This window comes from Poecilia mexicana, unplaced genomic scaffold, assembly GCF_051168715.1.
Source record: "Poecilia mexicana isolate PSO_F unplaced genomic scaffold, ASM5116871v1 scaffold_6, whole genome shotgun sequence".
Lineage (NCBI taxonomy): Eukaryota > Metazoa > Chordata > Actinopteri > Cyprinodontiformes > Poeciliidae > Poecilia > Poecilia mexicana.
The window spans coordinates 12,212,026-12,227,538 of record NW_028263375.1 but is presented as its reverse complement, the minus strand read 5'-3'; the positions used below and the strand labels follow the sequence as shown (position 1 = coordinate 12,227,538).

Sequence of the window (15,513 nt, the reverse complement as noted above, 5' to 3'; positions counted from 1 at the left end):
CCTTACACAAAAGATACGTGCCGCAATTCATTGTCAAATCTGATTTCTATTGATCTATTGAAAAATTGCTCAGTGACATCTGCGATAACACTCAAGCGGTGGCAATGAGCACTCTTTATAACTGCCTTTACATCTGATAAGCCACACAAATAAACTGGCTGGTTCCAGTTCCTTCTCTACCTGGCTTCTTTTTTTTTTTTTTTTTTAAATAACTGGATATGAGAAATATTTAAGAAGTGCCAAGAAACAAACGTGTGGCCAAAGAACTAAATGGATAGTCAAAGATTTATTCATTGAGGTTCTGTAAATAAATTGTCAGCAGGTAATATCATGTCAGTGTTTTTGTAGCCCAGTGATGTCTGCACAATAAGAAAAACAATATTTGATAGCCTAGTGATGTAAGTAAACACAATTTGATAGATTTTTATCCTACCTTACTTTTCTATTAGGTAATTACTCTGAACAATAATGCTTGACATTTCACACAGGAAGATCATTGTTGCCGCACAACGTCCTTCTTCCATTCAATAGTCAACTTTATCTTTGAAAGTAATTAACTAATGCAAACTCGATAAGATAAAATACTATCCCATGTTCTTAGAACTGAAGTTTTTCTATAACAGGACACATCCACTTTGGTATTGTGTTTCACTTAGACTAGCCTTTCTCTCAAGAACTAGCTAAATTGAACTTGTACTAATGAAGGCACCGGGAGCCTTCTCAGCTGCTGGTTATCATCATAACGATACGTATAATTTGAGTTTTCTATAAACTCAGACATTTTACATGAATCAAGTAAAATTACAAACAGAACACCAAGTACATCAAACAAAAGAAAAAAGGGGAAAAAACTTAACATAGAACATTACAAAAGACATTAAAAGCTGTTCTGGAAAGGTATGTTTTAACATGTGACTTGAATGTGAATTTGAATGTTACCTGCTTCTAACTTTTGACAGAACCTCACTTCACTTTCATTTCAGCTCCCTTATACATATATTTTTTGAAGCTTTTTATTCAGATGTTTCCATCTTCAAGGGATCAAGTGACATGAAGCAAAGGTAAAGGTTCTGCCTTAAATGATCCTGAGAGTTGTGGTCATGCAAAGTCATGACTTTGTAGCAGTAGTGACAGAGTTTTTTGGGCATTGGAGGGAGGGATGAGTATTTTCTTTTTGATTATTTTTTTTGTTTTGTTTTGTTTTTTTCTCGGTAAAGAATATACATTGATGGAATTGAATTTGAAACAGTGGAGGGCTGTGAGAATTATTTAAATTCAGCTCTATAAATAACTGGCGGTGAAAGAAAAGGCTACAGCCTTGTCAACCATCGCTATACACAGTGTTGTTGATTCTGATTACATGACAGCTGACAGGTGTACACCTAACCAGTTTAGAAATGATATGCTTTCATATGCCTTCTTCTGACCCTGCTATTCTATAAATATTGTGTAAATATTGTGTGTCTGTGCATTTAGTGACGGGGAGAGAAAAAGTGCGACTCTGAACTGGCCCTGGGGCTGCTGTGCATATAAAAGATGAAGGGAAGCTTATATAGCTATTAGTCATCTGATCTGAGTGTAACCATGAAAACTGTTAAAAGGTGTAATGCTTACACTTCTGCTACATTTTTATATGAGATAAATTGCACTGCTCCATGTAAAATCCATTAGTCATAATGAGTTAATGGCGTCTCCTGTAGCTACACGTACCATAAAACATGGGCACAGCTGAGGCTGTGTGGACTGCTTTTAAACCTCCGCAGTTCTGCACTTAAAGTGGTTCGTAAACGAAGCCCTCTTCGGACCCATGGAAATAACCCAGGAGTGTCCTCTGTTTTCATAGAAAGAGATATTTTCTTTGTTGTCTGTGTGATTTATTGAAGTCTTCCCACAAGTGGAAGCCTCCAGGAAATTGCCTGAAATGGCCCTAAATTGGTTTATGATTGTGCGGCGTGGGCCGGTGGTGTTATAGTTCTGATATTATGCCCTCCGCTCCTTGGCATCTATATTAAATTGATCTGTGTTGTTTTCATGGAGCGCCTGTTTGAGCTTGTTAATTCGACCTCCGCTGCAGGCCGGTCAGCGCCGTTTCAAACACCCAGGTGGATCTGCTGTGGAATAAAACGCTCGGATCGCTGATACTTTAACAAGAAAATATGCAGGTAAGAAAGAGCTTATCCTGTGAGGGTCAGAGGCCACAGATGGGACTAAGCACGCTGACAACAGATCTGCTGTTTTGAGTCCAGAGTAGGAAGAGTTAACGTGGATCAGCTGCACAGAGAGCTTGTGCATAGAATGGCTACTGACAGACTGCTAATGAGGCCATTATCGGGTCTCATCCTCCTCTCTCCTCCAGGGGCATCACTGGATGTTCAACACCACATTTCAATTGAATTTCATTCCACAGGACTTGTTTACAGTAAATATATTTGGTTGAATTAATCCTGGAAGACTGTGAGAGATGACATTTAGCCAGTCTGAATGCAAAAATAAACTTACCCGGAATGTTATCATCAGTACATTTAAATCTCTTATTAATGCCTCGCCAGTTTAAACTGAAGGGCATTAAAAGGGTTATTGACTGAAATAAAACCTTTGATTATTCCACATGACTGGACCAGTTCTTAAAGACACATTTGACCACTTTGTGACTCAGTCAATACAGCAGTCAACATGCATCAGAGACATATTGGCTTAGTGTCAATGGTAATGTGGGGCCCTCAAGAAAAAGTGTGATCGAGGGTAAATGAATCGGAAACATTTGTCCTGAGGGAAGACGGGCATTGGAAGTAGGCCTGTCGCGATAAACGATAAATCAATTAATCGCACGATAATTTAAACCTATCAACCTCATTTTAATTATCGGCTTTATCGTCTCTTCCTGCCTTTTTTCTTTCTCTTGATGACACTGAATGAAAAAAGGCTCAGCTCCGGTGCTCTCCACTGACCCTCCCTTCCTCATTTCCTTAGTGTAATGTCCAGCTCACACTACACGAGTTGTCAGCCGACTGTCGGCCCATTTTCAAAACCTGAGAGACACATTAGCCGACAGAAATCCTAGGTATAATGGTTCAATCGGGTTCGATCGTGCCGTGTGGTGTCCAGCCACATGGGCACAAAATAATGGCTACAAGTCCAGTTAACTAATTTTAAAATCAGGCATTAATCAATGCTTTACCAGAATCTACCTGTGATGCATGTGGCTAGAGTCAGCGTAAAGTTCTGACTGAATGAAAATCATTAGAACCTATTTATGTCACGTTAACGAAGAACAGCTGAAAACTTACCGGGTTTATCAGCTGCAGTAGCAATTTGGCTCCAACTCTCCCATTCCTTATGTTGGAACACAAATCTATTTTTATTGGCTCTATGTAATTTCACAATTTCTAAGAAACGGAATTTTAGGTTTCATTACCAGTATGCCACGTTCATCATAATAACCAGAAATATATCTCTCTCTGAGTTCTTGGAACAGAGCCAGTGCGACTGGTACATCTTGCCCGTACATAGGGATGATCAGAAAAAAAAACAAAAAAAAAAAACCGTGTGATTCAAAATGAAGCAAATTGTCCGTTCCTCTTATTTCTTTAGTAAACATAATCCTTGTGAATCGGAAACCCCTGGATCATATAGACAAAAGAGGAATAATATGAAAAACAATTCTGACTCCTCTCCTGACATTCAGACTCTGTTAGCCCGATCCTCCTCTCAGATGTTGTTTTTAAACTAGCTACCGTATACAACTCCTACTATGGTGCTGTTTTATGTTTGTTTGTGTGCTTCTTCCGGTCTAACCGCTCCGCAGCGTCGTGTCGTGTTTTGTAGAAGACTGATACGGCAGCCAGTTTTCAAGACACGACCACAGACAGCAGCGGTTAAACATGTTTCTGCGTGGGCCATGGTCTTGACTCATCTGGCGAGCTTTGAAGGTCTCGCAGAGACGCGCACCTTCAAACAGAGCAACTGATTCTCACAGTAGGCAAACCGTTTTTAAACGGTTTGCCTACTGTGGACCTTCGTCGTTTTACTCTTTGGTCCGTTTGGCTCCATCAGTCTCAGAATGATCTTTTGTTCATTACTGTGCTGAGTCATAAGAGACCGGCGTTGACACAACCTGAGCTAATGTGTTTAGTTACTCTAATGGATCATACAGGTCCTAATGAAACATTGTCATGAGAAGATTTATGTTGCAAGCTGCTGAGTCCTCATTTAAATTTTTTATGTGGTTAGAAGTACCCTTTATTTAATCATTAGACACAGAATAGAAGACACGTAATTAAATATAAATATTTATAATAAATAATGAACAACAGCATATTCACTTTAAGTTGGTTTTCTCTACACTCTTTCTAATCAGTTCAACTCGAATGGCATTTTTCAAAAGCTGGTTTAAACTACAAGCATGTTCATTGTAAATAATCTCGAATTTTTATTTAAAGTAATGTTATTCTTTCTTATTTTAATTGCTCTATGGAAGGTGGACGTCTAACATCTAAATGTCAATGGGTTGTTTTGAGATATATATATGAGTAAGCATTTGGAATTAAAAACCAGCTATAATGGCTTATACTAGCAAACCTAAAATGGGGCATGATTGGGTCCTTCATCTTTATCATTCAAAATGTATGGTCTAATCATGAGGGTCTGACTGGGTCATCTCTGATTCTTCCCTCTGCAAAGTTCCAGGGTTGTAAACTGCTATTTTTTTCCAACAAAAATCACTTATACCAATGATTTTTTTTTTAAATCTATCTCCTGATGTTAGATTTTTCCTCGCTGAGTAAATGTACTTAAATCATCTTTTGTGTGACTGCTATAAAACAACACTGAAGACTTTTCAAATCTTCAACGAGGATGCCAATAAATGTGGCAGAACTGGCTTGTGATTTTCTTTTTTTTTTTTTTTTTTTTAAGAAATGTTTTTGCATGTGTAGGATATTCAGATGCGACATCACAGGCAATAAATAGAAATTTCAATATTTGGCATATGGGGGAGTCATCATTCTTGTGTAAAGATTGATCTCAGAAGTGTGTGTAATAAAAATCAAGAAACAGCTTAGAACATTAAAAGGAAACTCCAAAATTCAGATTGCCAAATCTCAAATATTTATACTGTCATTAAAAAAAGAAAAGAAATATTTTCTCTAGTTCATTTTCTTTCTTTTTGAAATACTGCTGTGTCTGAAACCCGAGCTGTGTGATGTTTGTCTTGAGACAAGATGATATGAGCACCAGCTTATTCATGAAATGCCAAATGGTTATTGGCCAAGGCTGGATTGCACTAAAACCAGAATATTGTATCAGAGAGAGGCAGCTGGTAAGGAGTCAGAGCAGATTATCATATGAGAGAGGATGAGTGAGAAGAGAGGTGGGGTAGAGGGGGTTGGAGGGTGGTAGAGACTGGAATGGAAAGCAGGGGGCGAGAGTGAGGGGCACACGAGGAGGAGAAAAGACGGAGAGGTGGTTGCTGCGGGGCGGAGGGGATCATCCAAACCGTTCCGTCACTATCATCGCTTCCTCACCTGGTGGGAAAAGTGTGTGCGCTTAATAGAGAGGATTGCGGGTGCGTGCGTGTGTGTGGGTGTGGGTGGGTCCTCCGAGAGGTCAGAGGAAGATGCTGAGGCTCCACTCGTCTTCTCTCTGCAAAGAGCCCACCGCTGCTAGCAAACATCTGGCCTCACACTGATCACTCATATCCACCGGCAGGGAGGAGGAGCACTTCTATCTCTGAGCCACAGATAAAAAAAAAAATCACACACCCTCTCTTATCCGCTCCTTCATATATTTGTTTCTTTCTTTCTTCCTTCTACCTCCCCTGCCCTGTTATCTACATTTCCTTTTAACCTTTCTCAGACTCTAGGGTTTCTTTCGATAATCAAAAAAAATCTGAGTTTTACAAAAAAAAAAAAAAATCTTCTCTGACTTTATCCTTTCTCTGTAAAGATAAGCCTCAGAGCAGCAGATAGTTTGGGTGTGCTGTGTCTAGCAAGCTGGGGCAGACAAGACTGCAATCAGTGGGAAGAGGGCCAGCTTCCCCCTGCCTGAGCTCTCAGCGCCCCTACTGGCTGCACGCTGTGCCAATCAAAAGGCCGGGTGGGTGGGGAAAGCAGGCAGACATGCACGCTGATGTCACAGTCACATGGATTCTGGTGTGGTCATGCTCGGAGGCTGAGAGACGGAGCTGTGCTTGCTGGCCAGCTGCTGCTGAGACAGCAGTGGAGGGCTTTGCGCTGCTGATAGTTTCTTCTCTTATGGACGCGAAGCTTAATGATGTATTTTGTGATTTCAGCTATGAAAGGTAAGAGAAGGAAGGCGATCGTGTCATAAAGATAAACATACGCGCTTAATTGCGCTGCCGGAGTAACAAGTAGAGGGAAGTGCAGGCTCCGCTGCTCGCAGCCTGCCAACTCCGTGCGTTGTGTTTGCAGGGCATGAGAAGAGAGAGAGAGAGTACCTCTTAAGGTCGAACTTAAGGTTTCTTTTGTGCATGGACATAGAATTTCTAAACTCTGGCGAATGCATTTGTAAAATATAGATTTTAATATTTTATATTTCTCGAAATGTGGTTTGACTTGATTGTTTACAGTGTGTGATTTCTCGCTGCTATACTGTCGTGCGAGTGTGTGGAAACCACCGCCGGTGTAATCTGTTCGTGTCTGTCAAGAACACTTGCCGAGTTCATCTGCAGAAGTTTCCCGTTTTCTGTTTGTTTGATTTTGTATTTATTTAGCTAGTTACTAAGTTACACTTAATGTATTTGTTTGTTTTTTCTTCTTCTTCGTCTTCTTTCTTTTTTTTTTTTTTACCTTCGGTTGCGCGTTTGAATCCCGTTCTTAACCCAGTTGTTTCAGTCCAGAGGAGAGTGTGTGGCCTTGTTTGGGGGGGGGGAGCGGGCAGTGGCGCGGATGGCAGACTGTGATTCTTTTGAGTTGATACCGGCGCGCGTGTCTGCAAGTGCGTGCATACATGCCAGCGTGCGCGTGCGTGTGCTTTGCTCCACTGACCTATTTTTTTACGGTTGGATTGAGTGGGGGGGGTTCTCGGGTTGTAGATGTGTGGTCATGAGAGCACCAGGATGGGTCCTCCCAGCCGTTGGAACGTTCATCCGTTCTGCCCATAATCCCAGCTCGTAACCCCCCGGCCCCCCGCCCCCTCCTCTCCTCCCACCTTTCCCTCCATCATCCAGGCGCACATGTGCGCACACATCCCAGCAGACTGATACGAAAAGTGCTGTCAGACATACAGTGCTGCACACCTCTCCCATGCATGCGTGCGTGCGTGCGTGCGTGCGTGCGTGCTTGCATATGCCTTTATTCGCATGTTTTCACTTTCGTGCATGCATTCTCTTTTGCAGTGGAAGATGTGAGCGCGCACTCATATTTGCACACTTTAATGATCTTAATGAGGAAAAGGCAGCTGTCAGGGGAACAAAAAAATCTCCAGTAATAATTTGATGTGTTGTCTTCTCCTCTCACTTGTTCTATTGTTATTTTAAGTGTTTGCCTTGCTAGAATTTAATGTTATTGTCCTTCTAATCTGGACTTCATACAAAAAAAGAGAGACAGAGACAAAAGAAACTTAGATCTTTTTTCTTTTGATTTTAATTTTTTTCACCCGTTTGATTTGACTGGGTTGGGTATGCTTGATTTGTTGCCATGTTGTACCATTTATTTAATTTCTTCTATAATCTTCCATCAACCTGGCCGGGTCTGGAGACCAGCCTCTGTATATAATCTAACCTGCTTCATTGATGGCTCACTGTCCCATTAAAAAATAATAAATAAATAAATAAATAAATAGATAAAATCATAAATTTTTAACACATTGCTTTCACATCTTGGAGCTGTTGGAATGTGTGTGACTGGCTCCTCTGATCACTTTTATTTTATTTTTTAATTAACGACAGGGAAATTCATTTAGGAAGTGAGAGGCTCAGATGTGTTGAGACGAGTTATAAAAATCAGGAGAAAAGACCTTTTGACCCTGTGTCCTTTTTATTCATAGTTTGGATTGAAGCAAACGTAGAAAAAAAAAAGGTAGAGTGTGGAAAATGACTTCTCAAAAAGCGGACCGTCTGAGCATGATTTATTTTATCTTTGCTTTATATATTGTGTGAAAGTATTATGTTTAACAATATTTATATTAACACCCCCCCCGCCCCCAAATATACCATTGTAGTAATCGGTTAATGTGTCCATTTTGAGTTTTTTGCATTCTCGGGGGTTTTTTCCGTAGATTGTTACGCTGTAGTCTGCTGGAGGTTGCTGGTGTCACAGCAGCACCCTGTGAAAATGTGATGGCTAAAATTGAAATGTAACAAGCAGTATAATTGGATGCTAATTCAGATGGCTGTGACAATTTCTTCCGGAAAATGGTCGGAGAATTGAATGAACTGCACAGCAAATTTCTGTTTTGACACAAACTTGCTAATTATGGTAAACTTATCGCCCTCTCGCTGCTCTTTGAGCCTGTGTGTGTGTCCTTTTGATATTTTCATTCTCTCAGCTTCAAAATAATGCAAATATATTACAACAACTGCGCCTGAGTCTCCGTGGCGTTCTCTCCCTTTCTATCCACCTCTCCCTCTCAGTTCAGCCTCTCTACCACACCACTGCCTCTCAAGTACCTAATTACCTGTAATGGAAACATCCCTCTCATTACCCCATGCAAATTAGCCATCCTACTCGGCACAATTAAGATGAAAATTCCAATTACATCATTAAAGAAAGTTCTTTGATGTTCGGCTAGAAAAGGTAAAAAGTGCTTCTTGTCCAGAGTACATATAATTAACCCTTGGAAAAAAAAAAAATGGGGGCGGGGGCAGCTCTGCTGTGCTTGTGGACAGCTCTCAGATATGTGATTTAGTTTGAGTGTGTGCTAGGCTGTGGGAAATGTGCTGGGGCCTTAGAGAGATGAAGCCAAATGTCTTGTGATAGGTGCTTTAAGGCTACATTAACAAGGCTGTAAATATTTGTTGTAGATTTGGCACTCGTTGTCTCTTTCCATCAGCGGTCCATTGAAGTGCTGCACTACCTCATGCTGCAGGCTCTCGCACATTAAAGGAGAGGTTAACAAGATTGGCTATTATCCAGTTAGGGACTGAGGACTTGAAGAGCCATGAGGGAGAAAAAAACATGTCTGATTAAGTTGAGGTTGCATCATCTACAAGAATTTGTAATTAATATCTAATTTATTAGAGAAAAAACAATTGCACTTAGTGCTGTTACACAATATGTATATTAACATGAGCTAATACAGTTCCTACAGAAATAAAAATGGGATTGATGTCAGTTCAGTCTCGCTACACGTGGACTTTTAAATGTTGGTGAGACACAAAGTTTGAGCAAATAATCCATGCGGGCAGAAAACATTCTGCCGCTGCATTAACAAATGGAAAAGTTGTGATTTGGCCATCTTTCCTGCCTTTTAGCTGGCTGAGGAAGTGGAATGGTGTCCCCACAGGTTATTAAGGAGTGTGGGATGTGCCTGTCTGCGCTGTGCGCAACTGAGACAAACATCCTGGCTGCCTAACTGTGTGGAGAGGGGCTGGTTAATGAGATATTGGCTGCCCATTGAGAGCATGGATTTTTGATTTGGCAGCATGGAAGTTGGAAAGAGGGTGAGGTGCACTCTGGAGAGCAGAAGAGCCTGATGATAAAGAGTAATATCTGAAAACCGATAGGATTTGTTTTTCTTTCGACTCGATTTTTGATATTGTTTATAAAGTCTGCACAGTTTTATGAGTCAGTGTGAGATTCTCATCCTATTAAAGCCTTCTTTTATTATCATCTTATTAAAAAAAAAACAGAATAATTAAAACAATAAAAGAATAATGTTATTACTAACATTAATTTGAATTGATTTCTACTGACTTAAAAACATTTAGTAGTAGCTTTTAAATGATAATCTGAGTATTTTTTTACTGTTCTTTTCTTTATCAAGTAGTACAAATATAACATATTATCTATTTAAATCATTTAGCACTATCTGCCTGCATTACAGATTGCTAATTGTAGTTTTTCATAATACCTGTCTAAAAAAATAACAGTGGCATTCTTTAATTCATATTTTAAGAATAGCAACGAAAGAATATAGTATTGTGTTCAGTCAGCTGACAGTGTACAGTAACAAGTGGGGGAGGGACAGCACTTGGTTGTTAATTAAAAAAAAACATTCTATTATCTATTGTTTTGCTTTTTTGTTCATTTTGTCTTTTTTATTTTCTTTATTCAATATCTGGTATAGGTGTTATGTTTTCTTTTTTTTATTGATTGGAAGTGTTTTTTCTAATTAGCTTGTTAATTAAACAAGAGTTTGCCACATCAGACAATCATCTGGATAAAGAACCAGGTAAAGCCTAATTCATGCCCCAGAGAAGTCAGCTTACTGATGAGAATTATTCTCAACTGCATAGAACAAATATTGCTGGATAGGGAAATGCCAACAAAACTTTTAATCTTAAATTTTACTCACACCTCTAATCCCTAACACCGCATCACTGAAGGGTAATAAATACCATCTGATAGCTGTATTGATTCCTGTGGGATTGTTTGGCTCAATTTCTGTCTCTCCAGTCTGCACCCTCACTTTAACAAAATGTGGTTTCCATTTATTCTCCATACCTGAGAATAGTTCAAGCCACATACAGTAAACCTTTACCTGGGAGTCAGCCCTGTCTGTCATATTTTCCTGTCAGTCACACCATATGATTTTGACAGATTTGTCCCATCACAGACGAGGTTAAATGACTCCCCGTGCTCTGTGGCCGGTCGAGCAGCGGGGCATGAGAGACAAAAGTGCTTAGAAGCAGCTGTCGGCTTCCATGAGTTGATTTTTCTTCGTTCTGAAACATTCATTTCAAGTTCACTCTGGGTTCTCAATTTAGCTCTCCAGTCAGGTAAAACACCTAGCAGGGCTTAGTCAAATGCCTCTAACTTAGGGGTAATTTTCTACTTTACTTTCACTCAGTATTTCAGGAGTCACTTATAGATCCTTTGAAGTGTCTCCCTGTCATGCAGCATTTAACTGCTGATAGAATACTTCCCCTGTCAGCACTGGTTAGATAATCATACACTACAGTCCATTTTTTACTTTCATTTCCCCCTCTCTCTCTCTCTCGTTTTCTCCTTTTAGCTTCCTCTGTAGAAGATGCACAGAGAATACAGATGTGGTGTTTTACAGCTCCTCTTCAGACACTGCAGTTTAGAATTGCTAGATCTTCTTGGTTTATTTATTGAAATTTGCTTATTTAGTGAACACAAGCTCACGTATCTTAATTGTGTTGGTAAAATAAATGTCGTCAGTGAGACTTTTGGAATCGAAAGAACTAACATTTCTTCTTTCTGCTTTCACCTTACACACTCTGCCACTTGTGGTTTTGAAGTAACAGTGTTTAAAGCGAGTGAAGGGTGAAGTTTTATTCCCCTGCACTTTCATTCTGAGCATATTTCTTACCATCTGTTGTTTTTTTTTTCTCCCCTCTCTCTCTCCTTTTTCCTCTATGGGCCTCTGGAGGGCTGTCCATTGGCTTTTTGAAGTTGCATCAAAGAGGAAATGGGGAAGAAAAAGCATTATTGATTTTGCGTTTTGTCTGACTCAAACACTGAGGACAGAGAAATACAGAAGGAGCTAGGTGTTCGGCAGTGGGGCAGCTCTGTCTCTTAAGAGGGAGCCAGAGGGAGAACCCGAAAGACGCAGAAGATGAGGAGATTCACCAGACAAGCGTAAACGCACCTTTCCCCGGAGTTCTCTACTCGGTACTCTTACGTCAACTGCTCATTATCTTACAATTGGAGACAAACTTTTGTCGGGTAGCTTTACCACCTCCTCCTTCTCCTCTGTCAGACCTTTCGAGTCCCAAGGTCTGATGGTGCTCTACAGTTGACCTGCTTTTCCATGAAACACCAAGCCGCTCTCAGTTGTAATCAGATCTGTTTGCAAGGCAAGCATGCTGGCAGCAGGCGAGAAGCCAGCAAGCTTGTATTGTTTTGTGTGGGTTATCGCCCTCATCCTGCTCCTGCGTCAGCCCAGCGGTGGTGAGACAAGAGAGGAGTGCTTCGCTGGTGTTAATGTGGCCCCGGTTGTCTGAAGAGGAGCTCTGGGTGATGGCTGCTGATAATAATTTGTCGCTGTTCTGCTTCATTCAGCACTAAGGTGGGAGGTAGAGTTCGGTGTGGCGTCGTTTTTATGCATTTCAAAATAAACGGTCTGTGGTGGCACATGTACCGATTCTTTCAACTGAATTCAAAGGTGAATTTATTTTAGCTGTACGGTAGAAAAAGGAAGACATCTATACTGTATTATTATTCAATACACACAGAGTGATATATTTCAAGAATTTATTTTAACTGAATTAAATTTATTTTAATTTGTTTTAATGATGATGGTTTTCAGCTATTTTAGTTTTTTAAGACAATTAGAGGAGCAATATGTGTATATATATATATTTTTTTTCTTAAGTTTTGGTTTGGATTCCTTTTGCATGAATTACTGCATCTGTGCAGCATGGCTTAGAGGTGATTAGCCGGTGGCGTTAAGGAACCAGGTTGCTTTCAAAGTGGGCTTCAGTTTGGGATGTCCGTGATCTTCCTCTTATCAATACTCCATTGATTTTCTATTGAGTTTAGGTAAATTTACTAACACAGTAATACACTGGTCATTAAAGCAAGGATTTGATGTTGTGGGCAGGGGCCAGGTACTTTTCGGAAAACAAAATTTGCGTGTCCAGTGACTTGAATTCTTTTGGTTTGTTTTTCAATTGGAGTTGGACTATTGAGCAGCAGTCCAGTCCTTTTTATCTTTAGCTTAGGTCAGCTGCGTTTTATGTCTCTAACTCAGGAGTAGCTTGACTCAAGGATGGAAAATGTTCCTATGTGGTGGCTCTTCAAAATCTGACTCCAGACTTTGAAGAGCCCCTGCTTTGTGATTCTCCCCAAAACCCCACACTTTTTCCTTCCACTGAACTTTACATTGCTATATTCAGCCTTCACTCTGATAGCCAGCTTTTTTTTTTTTTTTAGATTTGGCCTACCATCCCTGTAGGTATAAAAAGCCATCTGCTGTAGTCTTTCTATGATTGTCTCAACATTTCTGTACAAAAGATATTTTCTATTGCTCCTATAGAATATTCAAATTTTCTGAGAAACTGAATTTTATATTTTCATAAGCCACAGTCATTAAAAGCAATACATGTCTGACATGTCAGTCTGTGTGTGTATTGCAACAAGTTTTACTTTCCCTTTATGAGAGGAATTATTAAAATGTACTTTTTTATGCTCTTCAAAATAATCAGATCTACCTGTAGTTTGTTGGCTGAGGGGATTGTAGGTTAGAGGTTACGTCCTGCCAAGATGCTCTCCCCTCTGCTCCATGGAAAGTTGCCGCGGCTTCTCTGCATCCTGGCGGAGGGAGAGAGGATGAAAAATGAGGGGCGCTTGGAATTTTGATGAAACAAGGGAACAGGCAGCGCTGCAACAAAGGTCGTCGCAACATGCGCTCCGCCGCTTGATTACAAAAGGGAGAGAAGTGTGTGTGGGGCGTTTGATTACATATCCCAGCAGAGGCCATTAGGGGTTCTTCTGCTAGGATGCCATCATTTACACTCATCTGATCTGGTGTCGACACTAATGAACAAACAAAGCGTGCCAATCCTCCTGAGCACTAGGGGGTGCTCTTGAAAAATACAAATGATGTGAAGATTTGCTCCCCAGAGTTACAAACTCCTTAACTTTACTTTCACTGCTGACTAGTTTGATGTTGCCACCAGGCAGAATTACAACAAAGCAAGTGAAATCTCACTCAAGGTTTTGCGGCACAATGTCCGCCTCAACCCGACTCGGATGCATGAAAGGAATTTATCATGGTAGATAACAAAGAAAAATAGCCTTGCTTGAAAAATACTCTGCATAAGATAGATTTTTATGCACATGCATTTATTTGAAATAAAAGAAATGCTGCTTCAGTGCTAATTACAAAGATGAAAGGAAAGAAGAATGTGCAAGGCAATGAACTTTGTTTAAAGGCACAGCACATAGTTTATTCAGGGACGTGGCGCTTTAATGAAATCCAAACCCATTTATAGCCTCACAAAGTGTGATGGGATAGTGAAACTGTGTTTGCACGGGCATAAACAATGAGCTTCGCATGCATGCGTTGGTCTCACTATCCTAATTTAGCGAATCAGGCATCAAAGGCAACTGCACGGTGAGTCGTGTTTAGGATGAGAGTGCGCATCCTCCCCTGCTGGAGCAATAGGGTTAACGGCATGTGGAGAGATCCTTGACCCATCTGGGGCACTCCCCCACCCTCGCTCCCCCTTGCAATGTTGAATATCTGATTGCTGATTATGAGTTTATTCCCCATTGTGCTCAGGCTTTCGTGCGTCAAGATCCGTCTCTCCCCAACTGAACTGATTAAGGAGCTGGAAAACGGTGCTACAGCTCTCAGAAATTGCTGAAAGACTCTCTCGGAAAACCTGGCAATCTGGAGTGCAGCTGGCAATCACCCACCGCTGACTCTCTCGGAGGCTCTTTTTTTGGGTTGTTTTGTTGTTTTCAAGTGGGTTTTCTGGCATATTGTTGTCTTTGTTCCCCAGGGCTTCTCGTTTCTGGATGAGAGCATTCCTAGTGCTGAGCACAGGTCCTTGTCAACCTGGATGCTCAGCCCAGCCCAGTCCAGCCTCAACAACAGCATCGTCAGCAAAGACTGAGTTGCTTATGATCGGTCTCTTACAGCAGCCTAATTTGGGCCAAAACAAGAATTTTCATCATTCATTTAAAAACCCTCCTTTGTTCTTTTCTTAGCTCCCTGAAAGCAACACATAGGACAAAAGCATCTGCGTACTGAAAAAGAAAGACTACTTTAAAAGTATTCTAATGTAAATTTTTAAGGGTTTATGTGCAGTTCACTGTTTTCTGTCAGAAGAAAGAGTTTTCTAGTAAAAAAGACAGCAGCAATGTTTCTTTTTTTTTTTTTTTTTTGCTTGCAGGGAATCTGTCACTTGGCTACAAATCAGCTGCTGCCTTTTGCTAAGTTTTGTTTATGTCAATAGTTAGAGGGAAGAGAAAGGCAATCCTCTCCTCTCCTCTCCAAGCTAATAGATGTTTAAAATCCTTTAATGTGTGAATTGGGGACAACAGATGATAAATCTGCCTAAGTGTAACAGTCTCTGAAGGAGAATATACATGAAAAACGTTATGACCCAGCCCAGATGGCATCCCACTTTAAAAACATATTATCGACAATTGTATAAATGCTTAAATATTTTTTGTTGTCCAGTGGAAGTGCAAACATTATCTTGAATTATTTCTACTTTAGACTTGTAAATGTTATTGGCCTCATAAAAACAGGAATGACAAATTGTGGATGTGTTTCCACAGTTTAGAACCACTAAAACTTTCTGTAGTACCAAGAAGTTCTTCTCATAAGCTCCCACTCAAAGTGACAAGATATATGGAGCATAGATCATTTGAGCGCTGCCCCTCCCCAACTTGATGCTGCACACTGCTGGACCAA

General features: G+C 40.4%; 1 protein-coding gene across 2 annotated transcripts in view; it reads left to right on the top strand.

Moving 5' to 3' along the window:
- Positions 1-15,513, top strand: part of roraa (RAR-related orphan receptor A, paralog a) — a 218,988-nt gene that overhangs the window by 153,978 nt on the left and 49,497 nt on the right. The window contains exon 1 of one of the 2 annotated variants that reach the window (XM_014990327.2): positions 4,468-6,298. The exons of the other annotated variant lie outside the window; for it this stretch is intronic. Coding sequence (XP_014845813.1) covers positions 6,268-6,298 — 31 coding nt within the window. The 5' untranslated portion in view covers positions 4,468-6,267. Of the gene's footprint in view, positions 1-4,467; positions 6,299-15,513 lie in introns of those variants that run through there. 2 annotated transcript variants of the gene reach the window in all.